This window comes from Symphalangus syndactylus, chromosome 14 (genome assembly GCF_028878055.3).
Source record: "Symphalangus syndactylus isolate Jambi chromosome 14, NHGRI_mSymSyn1-v2.1_pri, whole genome shotgun sequence".
Lineage (NCBI taxonomy): Eukaryota > Metazoa > Chordata > Mammalia > Primates > Hylobatidae > Symphalangus > Symphalangus syndactylus.
In genome coordinates this window covers 40,769,678-40,791,501 of record NC_072436.2, presented here as the reverse complement: position 1 = coordinate 40,791,501, position 21,824 = coordinate 40,769,678, and the positions used below count along the sequence as shown (strand labels likewise).

Below are 21,824 nucleotides of genomic sequence, written 5' to 3'. Positions count from 1 at the left end.
GCATTCACACACGTTAATTCATTTAATTCCAGCCACAAGGTAGGCAGCCACTGTTAACATTTTACAATTGTGAGAAGGCAGAGATCTGGGACTTGCTCAAGGTGACACACTGCAGCAAGGAGTCAGAATTTGAATCCGAAGCAGTGTCCTTCCCCCTCGCAACAACTGCGGCGTTACAAACACAGGTCAGCCACGGAGAAATTAATGACCCACAGCCATCCTTGCAGCTCTGCGCCATAACTGGGGAGACAAGCTGGTTCCCGTGACTCTTCAGTCTGTTTTCACCCAAGTGCATGACTGCGGGAGCAAAGCGGCCACGTGAGCATCTCCCCCCCTTCCCCCAGGCGAGGGACAGTGCCAGGCCAAGGACAAGTCACAGGTGCAACAACGTGCCAGAACTGGATCCGGAGCCCCAGGGCGCAAGATCTCCCGCAGCGTCACCCGGCAGACGGGACGGGTGTGGCCACCGGGCGCGGCAGGTCATGCGTGCGCTGAAAGTGCGGCTGGAGGCGCGGACGGCTTTCTGGAGCCCCGAGAGAGGAGCTAGGAATGACTTTGGTGGCAGCCTCTGTAACCCCGCATGACAGCCTCCAGGGGGACGGCGAGGTCCCCCTTGATCTCTGGGGTAATCAGCCGGCGGGGCCAGACAGTGCAGAGACTCCAGGGCGAGGCCGCAGGGAGGGGGCTGTTCCGCCCCACGTGGACCGGCTCCCCGCTGGGGGCGTGGCCGCCGACGCGGGCCGGGCCAATGAGCGCCACTGTCGGGCTCACCCGGCTGGGCACGCTGAGCTGAGGAGGGCTGCGTCATGCCGGGGGCGGGGCTCCGGGGCCGGCGCGAGGCGCGGCGGGTCACGCGGGTCGCGGCGCGGGCTATAAGTAGGGGCCGGCGGCGTGCTCCGCTGGAGTGATGGCTGCCGGCGCTCGCTGCGTGTTTCTTCTTCTCGGCTGCTGAGGCCCCCGCGGCTGCTTCCTGGGAAAGTCGTGAGTCCCGCGGACCTGTCCCCGGTGCCGCCGACCCGGGCCGCGTGCTCGCCGTTCGCAGGCGCGTGTGCCTGTGGCTCCAGCCGCCGCCGCCGCCTCGATCTCCTCGTCTCCCACTCCGCCCTCCCTTTTCCCTGGTGAGTAGTGGCGCCGCCTGGTAAAGGCTCTTTCTTCTCCCCGGGGCCGGCGCGGACGCGGTGGCGCTAGAGGCGGCCGGCGTGGGCGGCGCGGCTGGCTTCTCTCTTCGCCGCTGGCCGCCTCCACTCCGCCCGTCCGCCCGCGGGCCTTTTTGGCGGTCCCCGGGCGGCGCGCGCGGGAACGGCCCTTTTCCGGTTTTCGCGCGGAGGGCGCGCGCGGGCTGGCAGCGCAGGGGCTGGGCTGGGCGCACGCGGGCCGCGGAGGACCCGGAGCCACGTGCCTCGCCATCTCGCGCGTCCTACTGGGGATGGGGGTCTGGAGTAGCCGGCAGAGGCCACTGCGGGGCCCCAGGCGCGTGGGCAGAGCGGGGTGCCCCACTGGCCCCCCAGGGGCACGCAGCTATTGTTATTTCCCCCCGTCCCCCGCAGGATGAATTTGCGTCCTTTCTCTTCTCCGCCATGGAATTCTGCTCCGTGCTTTTAGCCCTCCTGAGCCAAAGAAACCCCAGACAACAGATGCCCATACGCAGCGTATAGCAGTAACTCCCCAGCTCGGTTTCTGTGCCGTAGTTTACAGTATTTAATTTTATATAATATATATTATTTATTATAGCATTTTTGATACCTCATATTCTGTTTACACATCTTGAAAGCGGCTCAGTAGTTCTCTTACTAAATAACCACTACTCTAGAGAATGGCAACGCTGATTACCAGTACTACAGCTGCTACCGCCGCTTCTGGTCCTTTGGTGGACTACCTATGGATGCTCATCCTGGGCTTCATTATTGCATTTGTCTTGGCATTCTCCGTGGGAGCCAATGATGTAGCAAATTCTTTTGGTACAGCTGTGGGCTCAGGTGTAGTGACCCTGAAGCAAGCCTGCATCCTAGCTAGCATCTTTGAAACAGTGGGCTCTGTCTTACTGGGGGCCAAAGTGAGCGAAACCATCCGGAAGGGCTTGATTGACGTGGAGATGTACAACTCGACTCAAGGGCTGCTGATGGCCGGCTCAGTCAGTGCTATGTTTGGTAAGTTCTTTTTATGTTTTGTCCTCTTCGTGGTGGGTGAGCAAATTTGTATCATGGGTGGTTCCATTTTTGTGCTTAACCTTTCCGATTAACCTTTCTGAATGCGCCACTTACATAATGGAATTTTGCTATTTACTTAATAAAACTTCACTATGTTTCAGGTTCTGCTGTGTGGCAACTAGTGGCTTCGTTTTTGAAGCTCCCCATTTCTGGAACCCATTGTATTGTTGGTGCAACCATTGGTTTCTCCCTCGTGGCAAAGGGGCAGGAGGGTGTCAAGTGGTCTGAACTGATAAAAATTGGTATGTTTAATTCCAAATGGCTTCTTAATTTTCGTTTTCTTCGTATGTTACCATGGCATTAGGTATGGGAGGATGTGTTCTAATGTGGAGGGACAGACCAAAGAATTTTGAACTCGTAAACATTTAAAGTGGTTTTTGGTTTCTGATTTTCGTTATTTGATATTTTTTCTTAATGTGTTCTATTCCAGTGATGTCTTGGTTCGTGTCCCCACTGCTTTCTGGAATTATGTCTGGAATTTTATTCTTCCTAGTTCGTGCATTCATCCTCCATAAGGTAACCTTTCTCCCCCGTATGAAGACCTTTCATGGAGCACACCCAATCCATTTCAAACCCAGTGGTACTTTTGCAGATGTGATTGGTGTATAGGTATGCGGCCTTGGAAAATTAAAAAAAGTTCTTTGTTCTGTGCATTTCTTGTATGTTGTGGAGTTCTCTGAAAGCGAGTTTTTAATACTCAAGAGGGCAGTCAGGAAGGAAAAATTGAATACTATGATGTGCCAAGAAATAGGAGAAACTGGGAGCAAAAAAATAAGGAAATTTATTTTGGGTGGCTTTGTGTAGCTGTATACAGATTATTTGTTTAAATCACCATTATATTCAGGCTAATATAATGCGTAAGCTTGGAGTTCAAGACAGTGTCCCCTGTGGCTTTTTTACTAAGCTGCCAGTTAAATGGGTCTCTGCCTGCTGATTATCATAACCAGTTTATAAGCTTCTAGATGAGGACTCTGCCTCCCATAGTGACTTGACTCCAATTTCTCAGAATAGTTGAAAAGAACCAGTTAAAGGTAGTTTTTGGCCAAAAAAAAAAAAAAAAAAAAAATTCAGGCAGCCATTTAATTTCCTGTCCATTTGAAAATCCCTTTTAAGTGACACAGTTTGCATTTCTTTTATCAAGAAGTCATGCTGGCTCCAAAATAAATGTTGACAAGGGATTATGTTGGCATAGGACTGAGTTACAGTGAGGATAAATGCATTTTTCTCAGGAAACAAAGTTGTCCTTTTTCTAAGGTGAATGGCTCTTAACAATCCATTGTAAGTTCTTAAAAGTGTTCCTAAACTGTAGAAATCTGAGTGAGATAGCATAAATCCCAGCAGGTAAGAATGTATTCAGACCCACTTGTCTGGTCTAATTGTAAGCTTCTCTAGGGAAAGATTTGTCTCTTCTCTCTAGAAATTCTATGACTAGTAAAGTGATTCACTAATCACTGTTTTCCATAGCCAGAATCTGGCAGAGTATAGCAGTTTAACACTTTGAAAACTTGAAATATCTTTAGCCTGGTATAATATGAGAGTAAATAGTTCATTGATATTTATGGACTCTTAGGTTTGGTACTGGTTTATTCAGCAGACAGGTACGATAAGCATCTACCTTCCCACTCCTTACAACTGTATTGTATGATACTGGGATGCTTAAATTAGAGGCTCACCAGTAGTCATGGAGCAGATTTTTTTTTTAGTGTTTTCGTTAGAACCCTATATCTTGCTACTTAGCAGAGAGTCAAAAGCATTAGTAGGATCTCCTGTTGTGAATTCCTGCTTGGTAAAGGTTTATACTGGCCCTGTGTTGATTATTGAGTAGCAGGTCATTTTGTTTTTGGAGAGGGTTTGTGTGTTTCACTTCCACAAAACACTTATTCCCCGGAGGGGGAATGGTGGTGCTCTGAGGTGCAAAGAGGGATTCTCAGGTGCCCAGAACCTCTCATTTGAGGAATGCATACCCCCACGGTGTTACTGAGAGCTGAAGTTAGTTACAGTAACTGATTTCTTAATTGTATATTTCTTATATGGGTATGGGAATGGGCATGATCAAATGATGATGAATGATTGGCATAGTGTTTAAAACAATATTGACTTTGAGGATCTTCCCCCACTCTGTGCATGCGCACACACACACTCTTGCAGGCCAGTCCCTCAGTAACAGGAGTTTTCAGATGAGTATGAATATTTCTGCTTCCTTTTAGGAGTTAAATTTCAAGAAAATATCCTTAGACTGGTAAGCTTTGGGTATCTTAACTGCTAAAATCGGAATATTTGACCATTAAGATATATTCCAACTCTTAAATGTCTATCTTGAAAATTAAGATTAAAATGATTTTTTTTTTATTTCAAAAAATTGCTTTTAAACATTTTCTATTCTCTGAATGTTTGTTCCAAGCATGTTGGGGATCTAGTGGGAACAGACAGAATGGAGGTGAGGTACTCTGTTTAGGACTGGCATCGCACAGAAGGAATACACTTCAGTGCTCCTGTGGAGTATTTTTAAATTCTAGTCAAAGAAAATAGGGCTTTTGGCATTCTCATTTGTTAGAAATATATCTAGGATGTCTTCCCTTTTCTTTAGACAAAACCAGAATATCCAATATGTAAGAGTGAACTATTCTGGTGAAGATGGGGGGTTTTGTGAAGACCTTTCCTATCCCACACGACTAGACGATGAGGCATTCACATTATTTCCAGGTGAAGTTTTACTTGTGTGTTAGGTGGATCTCTACAATGATGAGAGACCTTTCTTGTTTTACCTTCTTCCTAGACTCTCTGGAACTTTTGATATTTTTTTTGACCATGAACCTGTATTTCATAATAAACTATCGGTATAGTAATGTCATTCATACCCTACCCCATCCCCAACAACTTTGTGTAGAGAATACCTCAGATTTGTTTACCTCAGGGAATACTTAATTGGGCTATGCTATAATAAATACACAGGCTGCTACTTCAGACTAGTCAATTACAATTTGATTTATGGATAACCATATTACGAAATATCTTTGAAAATCTATTGAGAAGTCCCCACATAATGTCTTTAAAACCCAGGAAATTTTTGGGGGTGGGAGTCTTGGGTTGGGTTTTTTGGAGTCTTTTTTTTTGAGACGGAGTCTCACTCTTGCCCAGGCTGGAATGCAATGGCACGATCTGGGCTTACTGCAACCTCCGCCTCTCGGGCTCAAGAAATTCTCCTGCCTCAGCCTCCTGAGTAGCTGGGGTAATGGGTGCCCGCCACCACACCCGGCTAGTATTTTTGAATTTTTGTACTTTTGGTAGAGACGGGGTTTCATCATGTTGGTCAAGCTGGTCTTGAACTCCTGACCTCAGGTGCTCTGTCCGCCTTGGCCTCCCAATGCTGGGATTACAGGCTTGAGCCACCGCACCTGGCCTTTTTTTTTTTTTTTCTTAAGAAGCGAAGTCTCGCCCTGTCCCCCAGGCTGGAGTACGGTGACTTAATTGAAGCTCACTGCAGCCTTGACCTCCCAGGCTCAAGCGATCCTCCTGCCTCAGCCTCCAGAGTAGCTGGGACTGTGGGTGTGTGCCACCACATCTGGCTAACTTTTTATATTTTATAGAGGTGAGGTCTTGCTCTGTTGCTCAAGTTGGTCTTGAACTTCTGGGCTCAAGCCATCCCCTGTCTCATCCTCCCAGAGTGCTGGGATTACAGACAGACATGAGCCACCACCACACCTGACCTGCATTTTCTTATAACTAGTCTTTAGAATAAAAATATACACCTTAGTTTCCTAATCTTGTTGACTGCCCTCAGAGTTTGACCACTGTTGAGTTAGTTATTCAAGGATGCTTAACAGTTCTTGATTTCTGTATGCTGCTGTTTTTGTTTTGGCTATTTCACTCTCTGTTAACATTCTCTATTAAACTATAGATAAAAGTTAAATTTTAGAGTGGTTTTCAATGGGCGTCCATCTCTGCTAATTTGAAATGGTACCTTTACACATGGGTCTGAGCTTTCCCTTGTTTCACTGGTCTTAAGCTACTAACTTTCCAGTGTATTGATTATTGTTAGAAGCTGTAGAGTTTTACTCTCTGTTTTTCCTCCCCAAGACTTTCCACTGGAATTGTGATCAAGATAGCATTAAACCTTTTAGGCTAGGTCTTTATAAAGTTTTTAGCCTTCCCATATATGTATTCAGATCTTTGCTCCCAATTTTTTTTTTTTTTTTTTTCTGAGATGGAGTCTTACTCTGTTGCCCAGGCTGGAGTGAGGTGGCCCAATCTCCGCTCACTGCAACCTCTGTCTCCCAGGTCCAAGTGATTCTCCTGACTCAGCCTCTTGAGTAGCTGGGACTACAGATGCTTGCCACCACGTTGGGCTAATTTTTTCGGTATTTTTAGTAGAGACAGAGTTTCACCATATTATTACCCAGGATAGTTTCGATCTCCTGACCTCATGATTCTCCTGCCTCGGCCTCCCAAAGTGCTGGGATTACAGGTGTGAGCCACCGCGCCCAGCCTCCTCCCATTCTTTTGGTGTTTGACTTGGGTATTCTCCTATAGAATTAATACGTACTAGGTATGGTAGAATTCTTATTTTTAGTCAGTGGCCTTACTGTTCCTTAAATATTTTAAGTTTTTGCCTCAGGGCCTTTGCACTTGCTGATATCTCTGTCTGGAACATTCAGTACCCAAATAATCAGGTGGTTTGCCCCTTCTGTACTCCTAGTTAATGTACACAGCTTGCTAGCTTACTACATTTATGTCATGCTTATTCCTTGACCCTCCCCACCCGAATGGTGCCCCCCCTTCCATCACTGTCCTCTTACCCTTCTTTATTTCTCTTCACAGCATTTGTCAGTACTTTACATTATTTCATACTAGAAGGTGAGTGTCAGTTCTATTAGAACAGGAACTTGTTGGTCTTATTCCCTCCTATATTTCAGTGCCCAGAATAATGCTTGGCACACAGTCTGTTGAGTGAGTGGATGACCTTGTGTGCAATCAGTTACTATCATTGAACTTTGGTAAAGCATTAATTGTGGCATCTTTGTCAGATGTAGATAAGATGGTTGCCGTACGCATAGTCTGCATGTTGTTTTAGTCTTTGAAGATACGAAGTCAGGTAAGCAACATCCTAACATAGTCTGTTTCTTGACATCTCTTACAAACGTAGAGTATAGCCTATCCTCAGGTGTGTGCTCAAGTTTATATTAGGGCTTTTGGATACCTTAGAATGTGGGTATTGCAATCTTTATTCAGGATGTTATCAGTCACTGGTACAGTTAGTCTTGTTATTTAAAATAGAAAAAAGAAAAAAAAAACAGGTAGAAGTTGGAATTAGCCTTCATAGGAAGAATTTCAGGCGCAAATGCAGGAAAAACCCTGTTGTCCTTGGAAACTACTCTGGAGAGACAGTTATTGGCACTATAATTCCCAAACCTACCCTGTTAAAAGATTCTGTGGAAATGGGTTAACCTTTATACCTTTTAAGATATTGATCTTAATGATGTTTTACAGGCAGATCCAGTTCCTAATGGTTTGCGAGCTTTGCCAGTTTTCTATGCCTGCACAGTTGGAATAAACCTCTTTTCCATCATGTATACTGGAGCACCGTGTAAGTACCTATCAAAATATTTAAATGTGAATTTAAAGTTGTTTACAAAACTTGGATTAAATGCCCAATTTACCCCTTTTTGCTTTACAGGGCTGAAATCTTCTAGAAGGTGGCTGGCCTGCGCCCATTTCAGAAGGCTGCAGGCTAGTGTACGCTGAGTTAACCTAGATAGTTTTTCAACCAAAGAGACCTGCTCAGATTCTAAATCACTACAGACCTTTCCTCTTTAGTCTTCACAGGATCCACTGATAATATGATCATCTCCTTCCCTTTCTCCTGTCTATGCTAAAAATGCTGGAAATAATACTGACCTCAACTACTGAAGTCATTAGTTATATCTGATCTTCAGTAATCAGTCGTTTAGGACTGGTTTGCTGGATATTCTCATTTTTCTCTCCCAAATGGAGATACTGTTGTTTCTAAGTACTAAACTTCCATGAATCTGCTTGAATGAGAAGAGTTGGGATGTTTACCACCTGCTCTAAGTGCACTTGGAAGAAGAAATTCATGCAGCTAAGAGGAAAAATAATTTGTGAAAATATAAAGGTTGAAATGTTGATGACTTTCATGTATGGGACTAAGGCAAGGCATGGATTAAATTATGGTGCTACAAGTTTAATTTAGCAACAACAAAAGATTGGTAACTTGTAACTGGCAGGACAGTACAGTTTTGGTATCTAGACTCATTTGGCCTGATGGTCTGTGACTACATAGGCAGTGACTTTTATTCTTTATACTGTGACCCACTGGATGAAATACAGGACACACACATATGTATGTAGAGAAAAAGATAACTGGAATAGTGTCATGAAGCCACTTAAAACGCTTACTATGTGCTATGCACCCATATTTTCAAATTCTCTCTTTTTTTTTTAACATTTGTTCTGGCCCACTGAAATGATTTCAGTTTTGACTAATGGGTTGTGACTTGCTTCTTAAACCTCACTGAAGTAGTAAGTTACTGACCCAAAGTAGAGTTAGCTAAATATTTTTATTTTTTATTTATTTATTTGTAGACAGTTTTGCTCTTGTTGCCCAAGATGGAGTGCAATGGCATGATCTTGGCTTACCACAACCTCTACCTCCCGGGTTCAAGCAATTCTCCTGCTTCAGCCTCCCAAGTAACTGGGATTACAGGGACCCACCAAGCCTGGCTAATTTTGTATTTTTAGTAGAGATGGGGTTTCTCCATGTTGGTCAGGCTGATCTCCAACTCCTGACCTCAGGTGATCCGCCTGCCTCAGCCTCCCAATGTGCTGGGATTACAGGCATGATCACCGCACCTGGCCAATATTTTAATTTTTTATCTTATTTTAGATTCAGGGATTATATGTGCATTTTGTTAGATGGAGCTAAGTATGTTTTATCTTGCTGATTAATTCTTGGAATAATCAGGAATGAAACAGACAACTTTAAGAAAATATTGTTCTTACTTAGACTATACTGAACTGTTATGTGCAGGTGAAGAGAAGCTTGTATGCCAGATTTCCATTGTAAACTGAGTCCTTTGTGATAAACTAAAAAGTCTCCCATGACGCTCTTAGCACTCATTGTTTACGTGGTAGAAGCAAAGCTCAGAGTTGAGTGAAATTAGAATCATTTTGAAAATAGAAACTTATATATTTTCGTTCTGTCCTTTATGGATCATTTGTAAGAAAAACGAGTCTCTTTCCTTTTTGACTTGGAATGTAGACCAACTTAAAATTGTGATAGACAGTAATTTCATGTATATTTTAGTTTGTGTGACCACATGATCAAAATTCAAAGCAGAAATTAAAATTTAAAGATACATAGTCACCATAGAATTGTAGTTTGGGGCAGGGCACGGTGGCTCATGCTTGTAATCCCAGCACTTTGGGAGGCCGAGATGGGTGGATCATGAGGTCAGGAGTTCAAGACCAGCCTGGCCAAGATGGTGAAACCTCATCTCTACTAAAAACTACAAAAACTAACCGGGTGCAGTGGCAGGCACCTGTAATTCCAGCTACTTCAGAGGCTGAGGCAGGAGAATCACTTGAGCCTGGGAAGCAGAGGTTGCAGTGAGCCAAGATTGTGCCACTGTACTCCAGCCTGGGCGACAGAGTGAGATGCTGTCTCAAAAAAAAAAAAAAAAAAAAAAAAAGTTCAATAAAAGAATTTTAGTTTTGAAGGGACTCAATTTGTATCTGATTTTTTTTTTTTTTTTTTTTTTTGAGGCAGAGTGTCGCCCTGTCACCCAGGTTGGAGTGCAGTGGTATGAACTTGGCTCACTGCAACCACTACCTCCCGGGTTCGAGCGATTCTGCTTCAGCCTCCCGAGTAGCTGGGATTACACATGTGCATCGCCACGCCCAGCTAATTTTTGTATTTTTAGTAGAGACGTGGTTTCACCGTGTTGGTCAGGCTGGTCTTGAACTCCCAACCTCAGGTGATCCACTGACCTCAGCCTCCCAAAGTGCTGGGATTACAGGCGTGAGCCGCCACATCTGGCCTTGAATCTGATTTTTAAAGATTAATCATTTGGGGGCATGATAGAATTTCCAGTTTATAAGTACAAGCAGTCCCCGACTTCATGGTTCAACCTTCAGTTATTTGACTTTTTGGTGGGTTTATAGGTACATAACCTCATTGTAAGTTGAGGAGCATCTGTGATTTCATACATAACAAGCAAAATAAAGCAAGCAGAAGTAACTAAGCTATTCCTAGATATCAATTACAGATCATTGTAATATCTTTTATGGTTTTTTTTTTTACCTTTTTTTTTTTTTTCAGAGTTGGGGTCTTGCTGTGTTCCCCAGGCTGGCCTTGTGTTCCTGGGCTCAAGGTGTTCTCACACTTCAGTCTCCTGAGTAGCTAGAGATCATTATAACATCTGTTAGATTTAAATTGGATTGTATAGTGCTTTACTTCTTTTTGTTTTTGTGACGGAGTTTCGCTCTTGTCACCCAGGCTGGATGGAGTGCAGTGGCACGATCTTGGCTCACTGTAACCTCCATCTCCAGGGTTCAAGTGATTCTGCTGCCTCAGCCTTCCGAGTAGCTGGGATTATAGGTGCCCACCACCACATCCAGCTAATTTTTTTTTATTTTCAGTGGAAACGGGGTTTCACCATGTTGACCAGGCTGGTCTTGAACTCCTGATCTCGGGTGCTCCACGCGTCTCAGCCTCCCAAAGTGCTGGGATTACAGGCGTGAGCCACTGTGCCTGGCCAGTGCTTTACTTCTGTCTTTAGTACAGGCTAATGGTTTGGAGCCTACTGGCATGCACATGACAATCAGATAATGACTAATATTACTCATCCTTAAACCATGTGAACAGTGTTGCTAGGCAAGTCTTTTTTTTAAAAAAGATAAGACTTGTTAGTGAAATTACCACTAAACTTTGTGTGTGTGTGTGAAAGACAAAACTTTTTTTTTGAGACAAAGTCTGGCTTTGTCACCCAGGCTGGAGGGCAGTGGTGCAATCTCAGCTCACTGCAACCTCCGCCCCCCCCCCCCCGCAGGTTCAAGTGATTCTCCCACCTCAGCCTCCCGAGTAGCTGGGACTACAGGCGCCCACCACCACGCCCGGCTAATTTTTTTTTTGTATTTTTAGTAGAGACAGGGTTTTGCCATGTTGGCCAGGCTGGTCTCGAACTCCTGACCTCAAGTGATCTGCCTGCCACGGCCTCCCAAAGTGCTGGGATTACAGGCATGAGCCGCCGTGCCTGGCTGAAAGACAAAACTTTTACAACTATTCCTTAAATTATTAACTTTTGATAGATAATATCCTTATTTTCTGTATCTTGCTTTGATACTGCTTTCAAGGAGATAATCTCATTAAAGCATTTTACTAAAGGCCAGTATAATGAATGTAATCACTTTTACACAGAATTCTGTCAGCATGACAAATGTGGCCACTGAGACATCATTCTTTTAACATTAAAATAAGTTTGTAGGTGGTAATGGAATATGCGGCAGTTATGAGCATGAGCTAGGGGAGTGGAACACTTTCTGTCTTTTTCATAGCTAGTCATAGGTCCTTAGCATGTAGTGATCCTTATTATCTTCCAAGGTGAGGAAAGGAGAAAGGCTAGTATGTTGACAAGCATAGGACACTTGAGTCCCGCAGGTGTTCAAGTGGGCTAGGCTGGTGTGGGTTTTCAGATGATCATTGAGTTTTTCTCCCAAATTTGTATAGGCACTAGCACAGTAATCCTGTGCACTTAAATTTGGCAGCAGCTGTCAAGGGTGATGGGCTGGTATGGGGAACCCCTCAGTCCCCAGAGGAGGGTTTACACAGTATTGCAGGGGGCTGTTGCCCTGGGGTTTTCAAGATGCACCATTTTATCTCCTAGTGCTGGGCTTTGACAAACTTCCTCTGTGGGGTACCATCCTCATCTCGGTGGGATGTGCAGTTTTCTGTGCCCTTATCGTCTGGTTCTTTGTATGTCCCAGGATGAAGAGAAAAATTGAACGTAAGTAATAACTTATAGCAGAAAAGTTTAACTACTAATGTTGTGTTTATTTTTTATTTGGCCACCTGTAAAAATCTATTAGGAGAGATTGGCAAAATAAGAGATTTTAAAGGAAAATTTGAGGATATGGGTTTGTTGTCCAAACTGTTCTTAAAAATGGACTTATATGACCTAAGACCTAGTGATAAAGAGTATTCAACCTGTCCTGTAGAGACAGTCTGGGCATTGAATTTTTTTTTTTAGTGTTCCTTGATCAGTTGCCAATGACATGATAGATTATAAATAGAGAAATCGTAGCCTATATTTACTGAGAAGTACAAGGATACCTTAATGAAAAATAAGGGGTAGGTACAAGATATTTTCATAGAGGAAACATTTACCCCAACTACTTCTGTGTATAACTTCAGATTCAGACAAGCAAAGCTAAGTCTAATGTGTACATGTTGTATATGGGCTAGAATACATGTAGACATTGTATTGCAGTATACAATGCAAATACATATACAACCACACATTGTGTGTCTGCTAGAATTGTAGCACAGATTCTAGAAGTAAACATTTTCAAGTGTCATGTGAAGGAATCATTTAGGCCATTACAACACACTCATGTAATTAAATACTGAGTAAATTTTGGTTAGTATCAGACTTTTTTTTTTCCTTGACAGAATCATTTTCTGCCCTTTTCATCGATGTGAAGGCTGGTTTAGCAATTTGAAGTTTATCCTTCTGCCCTTTTCATCTATGTGAAGGCTGGGTTAGCAATTTGAAGTTTATCCTTTCGAAGCTGAGGGATGCACAGACTGCAGTGGTGTTAGGAAGAATGCTGCGTCACCGCAGCTGAACCGAGGAGCCTCCGAGAGGTTCTGTGCCAGTCTGGCTGTGCCGAGTGCACGGTGGGAACCAGGCTTTCAGGACTCTCTGACCTCATTTTCCCTCTCTGAGAGGAGATGAGACAAGTCTTGCTTTATGTTAGTTAGTCTGTAGTTTGACTGAGGTACCTGGATGGATAGGTCAGCATACTGAGCACTGGCATGAGAAAGAGGCAGAAGATACTCTGGTCTGCCTGTGGGATTTAGAGCCGTGATGCACAGCTCTGCTTTATCGAGGTGGAAATTAAAGTTGTCGTCTTTAGTTCCCTGCATTGAGCTGTGCCACTTTGCTTGAATTGTTGGACTGAAATTTGAGAGAATCCTCTTTTAAAAAGAATAGAATTGGGTACAGTTCAGATTTTTAGTTTCAGATTATCAGCCCCACGGTTGAGCTACTTTCCACTACAGAATGAGTTAGCAGGGAGCTAAGAAGGATTCTTATATCTGTAAAGGGTTGTAAAAGTGAAAACAAAACAAGAATGGTGCTACAGAAGCCCATAAAACCTAAAATATTAATAGAAAAACTTTGGGACCCCTGACATAGGGTGTTCTGCATTGCTGGTTGTTCCCAAGTGAGTGTTGCTGGCAAATGATAAAGCAGGCAGGAAAAATATTCCTGAATGTTAATTGAAGTTCACATACATTCTTGTTTTGGGATGAGTTTTTTGGGGGTGGAGGAAAGGAGATGTGGAACAAAGTAGTATGGCCACAACCAAACGAAAAAAAACCCTTTTTTTTTCCCTAGGAGAAATAAAGTGTAGTCCTTCTGAAAGCCCCTTAATGGAAAAAAAGAATAGCTTGAAAGAAGACCATGAAGAAACAAAGTTGTCTGTCGGTGATACTGAAAACAGGAATCCTGTTTCTGAGGTGGGGCCTGCCACTGTGCCCCTCCAGGCTGTGGTGGAGGAGAGAACAGTCTCATTCAAACTTGGAGATTTGGAGGAAGCTCCAGAGCGAGAGAGGCTTCCCAGCGTGGACTTGAAAGAGGAAACCAGCATAGATAGCACCGTGAATGGTGAGTTGGAATTCCTGGTTTCACTTTGTTACCTGCAGTGGTGAGAAGGCTTACTGTTTTGGATTTGATGCTTTTTGTACTGAATGTCACCTTGGTGATCTTGACTAGGTGCAGTGCAGTTGCCTAATGGGAACCTTGTCCAGTTCAGTCAAGCCGTCAGCAACCAAATAAACTCCAGTGGCCACTACCAGTATCACACCGTGCATAAGGATTCTGGCCTGTACAAAGAGCTGCTCCATAAATTACATCTTGCCAAGGTGGGAGATTGCATGGGAGACTCTGGTGACAAACCCTTAAGGCGCAATAATAGCTATACTTCCTATACCATGGCAATATGTGGCATGCCTCTGGATTCATTCCGTGCCAAAGAAGGTGAACAGAAGGGCGAAGAAATGGAGAAGCTGACATGGCCTAATGCAGACTCCAAGAAGCGAATTCGAATGGACAGTTACACCAGTTACTGCAATGCTGTGTCTGACCTTCACTCGGCATCTGAGATAGACATGAGTGTCAAGGCAGAGATGGGTCTAGGTGACAGAAAAGGAAGTAATGGCTCTCTAGAAGAATGGTATGACCAGGATAAGCCTGAAGTTTCTCTCCTCTTCCAGTTCCTGCAGATCCTTACAGCCTGCTTTGGGTCATTCGCCCACGGTGGCAATGACGTAAGGTCAGTTGACATTGATCTTAGTGTTGCTAACCCTATTTTTAAACCATTTATCCTTGTCATAGGCCTGTGCTTGTGGTAGTGGTACTCCTAGCATTTACAGGACCCCAAATAATCCAAATAGGATGAGGTAAGAGCAGTTATTGACATAATAAGACAGTAAAGTTTTATTCTTCAGAGGAATTACAAAGAATGTTTATTTTTGTAGATGATAAATATAAACATATTCTTCACAGAGAAGGCTTTTGTCTATCAAGATGAGATTCAGTTCTTTGGTAGTGAATTGTGGGATGTAAGATGAAAACTTAAAAGTTTTTCATATAGAATGATTTTGTAGTTTGGTTTGTAAACTGTTTATTGGAACCCGAGAGTTACTTTAAGCTGCCTATAGGAGGAAAGAGGCCACCGTTTGCATGGCATTCCCTCCGTCAGAGCTGTGTTCATTTTTCTGTTGCGTATGTTTATGTCCTTAGAAAGAAAGGCCCTTTTGCCAGATGAGCTTGAAAGCTGTACTTTAGACAACCTGGTAGGTCATTCAGCAGATTGGGTCTTGCCAAGATCTAGTTCTACCTGAAAAGTCTCTTCTGCCCTCTTTGTTTCTTCCAGCAATGCAATTGGGCCTCTGGTTGCTTTATATTTGGTTTATGACACGGGAGATGTTTCTTCAAAAGTGGCAACACCAATATGGCTTCTACTGTATGGTGGTGTTGGTATCTGTATTGGTCTATGGGTTTGGGGAAGAAGAGTTATCCAGACCATGGGGAAGGATCTGACACCGATCACACCCTCTAGGTAAGTAGGTGGAGCAGGTTCTACAAATGTCAGTACTCATTTTTTTCAGAGATATAATACTGTCGAGTGCTAACACAAATCTCTAAAGTAACCAAGTTTCTATAAGTTCATGATGTTCTTATTGTCAGTGTGTTCTTTTTAGATTTTACTTGTGTGGCCCTTAAATATTTTGGTCAGACATTTTACCATTCAGCTCTGGTGGTCTGCAGAAAAGGACTTTTCTGAGAAAGCTGTGTGTGCTAAGAGCGGATCGTTATGTATACTTGCCTTTTATTTGTCTTTACTTGGGAGCTAGGACTCAATGTTTACCAAACTCTTCAAAATAAAAGTGCAAATTTTATTTAATAGTGGGATTCCAGAAAAACGTAAAACTTGAAACCTTTGAATAAGGAAACTGGGCATCTGTGGCCTGATTTAAATAAAGTAGATCTTAGGGGTTATAGCAAATAAAGATGTCAGTGGAGGTTTTGTGACTGAGTAGAACAAAGCAGGACTGTGTTAACTTGAGGTGTAGTGTTACCTTCTCAAAAAAGTCAAACTCACTTCCTGACGAATCGTTTTGTGTCTATAGTGGCTTCAGTATTGAACTGGCATCTGCCCTCACTGTGGTGATTGCATCAAATATTGGCCTTCCCATCAGTACAACACATTGTAAAGTAAGTGTAATGCCAATGTGTGTCTTTCAAATGGTTCTTCTAATATGTAGGGTTTTTAATTTTACTTCTCTGATACTTTGATTTAGAAAGTTTTGTGCAGTTGGAGTCCTGAAGAGTTCATAAGTTATTTCTTGTGTTTATTCTTATTTAAGCAATTAAATAGATATTCTCCCCAAATAATAGAAACATTCTTTTATATAGAGCTTACTGTAATTTCTGGTTACTAACCTCTTCCTTTGTTACTTAATCCTCCCTCGTTGTCTCTTTATAATAATTTTTTTTTTTAATCTCAAGAGTCATTTCTACTTGGCACCATTATGTTTTGTTTATGTATGAGTCGGAGTCTTGCTGTGTCACCTGGGCTGGAGTGCAGTGGCACAATCTCGGCTCACTGCAACCTCCGCCTCCTGGGCTCAAGTGATTCTTGTGCCTCAGCCTCCCAAGTAGCTGGGATTACAGGCACCCGCCACCATGCCTGGCTAATTTTTGTATTTTTAGTAGACACAGGATTTCACCATGTTGGCCAAGCGGGTCATGAACTCCTAACCTCAGGTGATCCACCTGGCTCATCCTCCCAAAGTGCTAGGATTACACGTGTGAGCCATTGCGCTCGGCCGACAGCATTATGTTCTTTGCCTTTGGGGAAGCCATTCAGAGCAGGGTAGGTGTATGCTTAGAAACTGGCGAGTGCTTTAATTCTGGCCAGGTGGGTTTCTGCTGCCATTTGTGGTGGGTGAAGGCCTGGTTCTAATAAGTCTGAGGCTTGCCAAAATGTTGGCAAGGCAGTTTATTTACAGAAGGCATATTTCAGGGCCTCTCAGGATTGAAATACTGAGAAACAAAACAAATCTTAAGGTTGTTTGATGACAATCTAATAATGATAGGAAAAGGAAGAAACTGGTTTCTTTAAGAGCATTTAAGCTGGTCCATCATGGATCCTGCTGAGTCATCTGTTTGCTACCCGGATGTGTCTCCAGGCAATCGTTTATTAGGTTTAATATCAGCCACTCTGTAAATAATCTTAGGAAGACTTACAATGCAGTTTGTTATTAAAAGCAGTGTATAGACCGGGCGCAGTGGCCCATGCCTGTAATACCAGCACTTTGGGAGGCCGAGGTGGGCGGATCATGAGGTCAGGACTTTGAGACCAGCCTGGCCAACATAGTGAAACCCCATCTCTACTAAAAATACAAAAAATTAGCTAGGCGTGGTGGTGGGTGCCTGTAATCCCAGCTACTTGGGAGGCTGAGGCAGGAGAATCACTTGAAGCCAGGAGGCAGAGGTTGCAGTGAGCCGAGATTGCGCCACTGCACTCCAGCCTGGGCGACAGTGAGAGACTCCATCTCAAAAAAAAAAAAAAAAAAAAATTAAATAAATAAATAAATAAAAGCAGTATATATTCATTAAATTTTAGTAGTAGCTTAGAAGGGGAAAAGAAATAGTTCTTGTGTCCTTTTACTACCGTTAGTATAGATTATGATTGGATTTTCAAATTGCCTTCCTTTTCCAATCTTCTTAACCTGTTGTAAACCAGCTTTCTTGGACTTGGTCTTGGGGTCTGGGGTCTGGGGCTCCTTGTCCAAACAGTCTCAGGTGTCTGTTTGCCAAAATACCACTGGCACTTTAATAACCTGTTTCCTTGGTCTGTTTCTCTTCTAGGTGGGCTCTGTTGTATCTGTTGGCTGGCTCCGGTCCAAGAAGGCTGTTGACTGGCGTCTCTTTCGTAACATTTTTATGGCCTGGTTTGTCACGGTCCCCATTTCTGGAGTTATCAGTGCTGCCATCATGGCAATCTTCAGATATGTCATCCTCGGAATGTGAAGCTGTTTGAGATTAAAATTTGTGTCAATGTTTGGGACCACCTTAGGTATTCCTGCTCCCCTGAAGAATGTTACAGTGTTAACAGAAGACTGACAAGAGTCTTTATGTGGGAGCCAGAGGAAGGAAGTGTTACTTGTGCTATAACTGCTTTTGTGCTAAATATGAATTGTCTCAAAATTAGCTATGTAAAATAGCCAGGGTTCCACTGGCTCCTGCTGAGGTTCCCTTTCCTTCTGGGCTGTGACTTCCTGTACATATTTGTCTACTTTTTGTATGAGGCTTCAATTCCATTATGTTTTAATGTGGTCTCTGAAGATGACTTGTGATTTTTTTTTTTTTTTTTTTAAACCATGCAGAGCCATTTGACAGAGCATGCTCTGCATTGTTGGTTTCACCAGCTTCTGCCCTCACATGCACAGGGATTTAACAACAAAAATATAACTACAACTTCCCTTGTAGTCTCTTATATAAGTAGAGTCCTTGGTACTCTGCCCTCCTGTCAGTAGTGGCAGGATCTGTTGGCATATTCGGGAGCTTCTTAGAGGGATGAGATTCTTTGAACACAGTGAAGATTTAAATTAGTAACTTTTTTGCAAGCAGTTTATTGACTGTTATTGCTAAGAAGAAGTAAGAAGGAAAAGCCTTTTGGCAATCTTGGTTATTTCTTTAAGATTTCTGGCAGTGTGGGATGGATGAATGAAGTGGAATGTGAACTTTGGGCAAGTTAAATGGGACAGCCTTCCATGTTCATTTGTCTACCTCTTAACTGAATAAAAAAGCCTACAGTTTTTAGAAAATTTGTTCTCATGGTTTTCTTTCATACTTGAATCACCTGGGCTCCTGATCAGTTAGCCTTATATCATAGGTGATGTGAATATCTTAACAAGTGAGAGCTACTGTCCAACTTAAAGCTCCCAACCCCTCCCTGTATGCTTCTTGTGTGCCCAGAATATGCATGACATTACTCCATAGGGACTGTTGTAGCAACTTGGCATTTTCTCTTTTAGTAGCACAGCCTATACACTTTCATGTTAGCACATGTGGTGTTTTTTTTGTATTGTTTTGTTTTTCCAATTTTTTCTTTTGATACTTTTTGTTTGTTTTTTTTTTTGAGACAGAGTCTCGCTGTGTCACCAGGCTGGAGTGCAGTGGTGTGATCTCGGCTCACTGCAACCTCCGCCTCTTTGGTTCAAGCAATTCTCCTGCCTCAGCCTCCTGAGTAGCTGGGACTACAGGCGCCCGCCACCACGTCTGGCTAATTTTTAGTAGAGACAAGCTTTTGGCATGTTGGCCAGGCTGGTCTCAAACTCCTGACCTGAAGTGATGCACCTGCGTTGGCCTCCCAAAGTGCTGGGATTATAGCCATGAGCCACTCACTGCGTCTGGCCTACTCATGGTTTTTCACAGCCAAAGATTTACTGTTGAATGGACAACTTTATTTTACTATTTTATGTAGATTGTTTTTAGCTTTGGTATTATGGTAAACCCTTGAACAGTGTGGAGGTTGGGCACCAACCCCCATGCAGTCAAAAAACCGTGTACAACTTTTGACTAAAAACTTGACTACCAATAGCCTATGGTTGACCAGAAGTCTTAGCAATAACATAAACAGTTGTGAACACATATTTTACATGTTATATGTATGTATGATATACTGTATTACAATAATGTAAGCTAGAGAAAAGGAAATAAAACCATAAGGATACATTTACTATTCATTAAGTGGAAATGGATCATAAAGGTTTTCATCCTTGTCATCTTGAGTAGACTGAGGAGGAAAGGAGGAGTTGGTCTTGCTGTCTCAGAGATGGCAGAGGTGAAAGTAAGTCTGCGTATAAGTGGATTCTGCAGTTCAGACTAGTGTTCAAAGGACATCAGTACAAGGAAAGCAAAAATGAGTGGGAGGCAATGTGTAGCTAAGTTTCGTTTAAAAGTTCTCAGTATTGGATTCTTCAGTTCTGACCCATTATATTTTTACCCTTGATCAGAAATTAATGAAAAGTAAATTTCTTGGCAAACTAGATTGATAGTTCCTGTCCTGAGGGTTTGGGACAATACTTTTGAATTTTGAGTGTATTCGGAGCGTTTCACTAGAAACCAACGCTAAGAATCTAACAGGGTAAGGCAGTGCCTAGTCTAACCTGTGCCTGCAAGGTTAGGCCACTGGCTGGGTACATGCCATTGCATCCTGTTGTCAGTTTAATGATCTTGCAGAAGACTTCTCCGTGAACGTTTGCCATTTAGTGACAGGCCTTATACTAAGTTTTTTACATACATTTAATCCTCATGGCCTTTTGTGGTAGATCTTATCCTGATTTTGTACATGATGAAACTGGCATGGAGAACATCTGTATTTGCCCAGTATTGTAAGTTAGCAGAGGGTGCACGTTAGTTGTAGCCTTTGGGGCTGGGTGAAACTAGCTTTATGACTTGGTACTTGAGGGAAGGGAGGGTAGGGGGCTGTTGTAAAGGGTGACTGAGCATTAGGCCTTGAACTGAGGGTCTGGGAGGAGACCCTCAGAGTTCTGGCACTGCCTTCCCTTCGTGCTGGATGACCTCACATAAGCCCAGATCATTTCAGAGCCCAGTGATTACATGGAGAAGAGGACCCTCCCTGGCATTTTCACTTGGCTCAGAATAGAACAGCTGAGAAAATACTTAGACCAAGCTTGTCCAGCTAAAGACACCGTTTCCAGTGTGGCCCAGGGAAGTAAAAAGATTGGACACCCCTGACTTAGACCAAGGATGTGTTTCTGTAGGCAGAGCAGGTAGACCTGGGGGAGAGGAGCCTCTAGAGCTAGGGAAGGGACCAGAGGAGAGGTTATATTTCTACTTCAGTTGTCTGCCATGGGGCAGGGACACATGGTGAGAACCCTGGCCCCCCCCCCCTTTTTTTTTTCGGCATAGACATTGCCTTTTCTTTTTTTGAGATGGAGTTTCACTCTTGTCGCCCAGTTGGAGTGCAACGGCGCGAGGTCGGCTCACTGCAATCTCTGCCTCCCAGGGTTGAAGCGATTCTCCTGCCTCAACCTCCTGAGTAGCTGGGATTACAGGCTTGCGCCACCATGCCCAACTAATTTTCGTATTTTTAGTAGAGACGGAGTTTCACCACGTTGGCCAGGCTGGTCTCAAACTCCTGACTTCAGGTGATCCACCCACCTTGGCCTCCCAAAGTGCTGGGATTACAGGCGTGAGCCACCACGCTCAGCTGACATTGCCTTTTCTTAACTAAAAGTTTTTTTTTAATCAAGGTTGTATGGGCAAATTGAAGAGCCAGCTGGTCCAACAAGGCTTGTTAACAAAAACAGGTCTGCCAACATTTCCCTTTCCTGAGGCAACCACTTTCACTGCTTTTGCCTCTGTGTATCTAAATAATATACTTGTGTTACTATTTCCCTCTCGCATTTTTTGGCTGAGTGCGGGTGACACTTCTGGGACTACTGGGCCTTTGTCTTGGGTAGGAGTTCTCCACCAGGGGTGACTTTTGCTGTCCCCAGTCCCCATTTGCGACTCTCCCTTATCCCATTTATGGTAGTAATATTTGGAGACATTTTTGGTTGTCACAATTGGGGGATGGTACTGACCAGAGATGCTGCTGTAAGCGTCCTACAAGTACACAGGGCAACTCCACAACAGAAAATACCTGGGCTGAAATGTCAGTAGTGCTGAGGTTGCGAAACCCTGACATAGGGTGATCTGGTTGGGCTCTTTCCTTGGAGGAACCCCAGAAAAGCTTCAGAAGGCTAAAAGCCTAACTAATGAAAGTTCTAGGGCTCAGAGG

At 43.5% G+C, this 21,824-nt stretch overlaps 1 protein-coding gene across 1 annotated transcript; it reads left to right on the top strand.

Moving 5' to 3' along the window:
* The first annotated feature begins 898 nt into the window (after positions 1-898).
* On the top strand, positions 899-18,840 carry SLC20A1 (solute carrier family 20 member 1). The gene is made up of 11 exons (XM_055243112.2): positions 899-1,118; positions 1,548-2,147; positions 2,309-2,449; positions 2,638-2,723; positions 7,695-7,791; positions 12,107-12,226; positions 13,841-14,110; positions 14,219-14,777; positions 15,381-15,566; positions 16,138-16,222; positions 17,882-18,840. Exons 2-11 carry the CDS (start codon positions 1,814-1,816, stop codon positions 18,041-18,043), a joined length of 2,040 nt encoding a protein of 679 aa, XP_055099087.1. The 5' UTR covers positions 899-1,118; positions 1,548-1,813; the 3' UTR covers positions 18,044-18,840.
* The last annotated feature ends 2,984 nt before the right edge of the window (positions 18,841-21,824 follow it).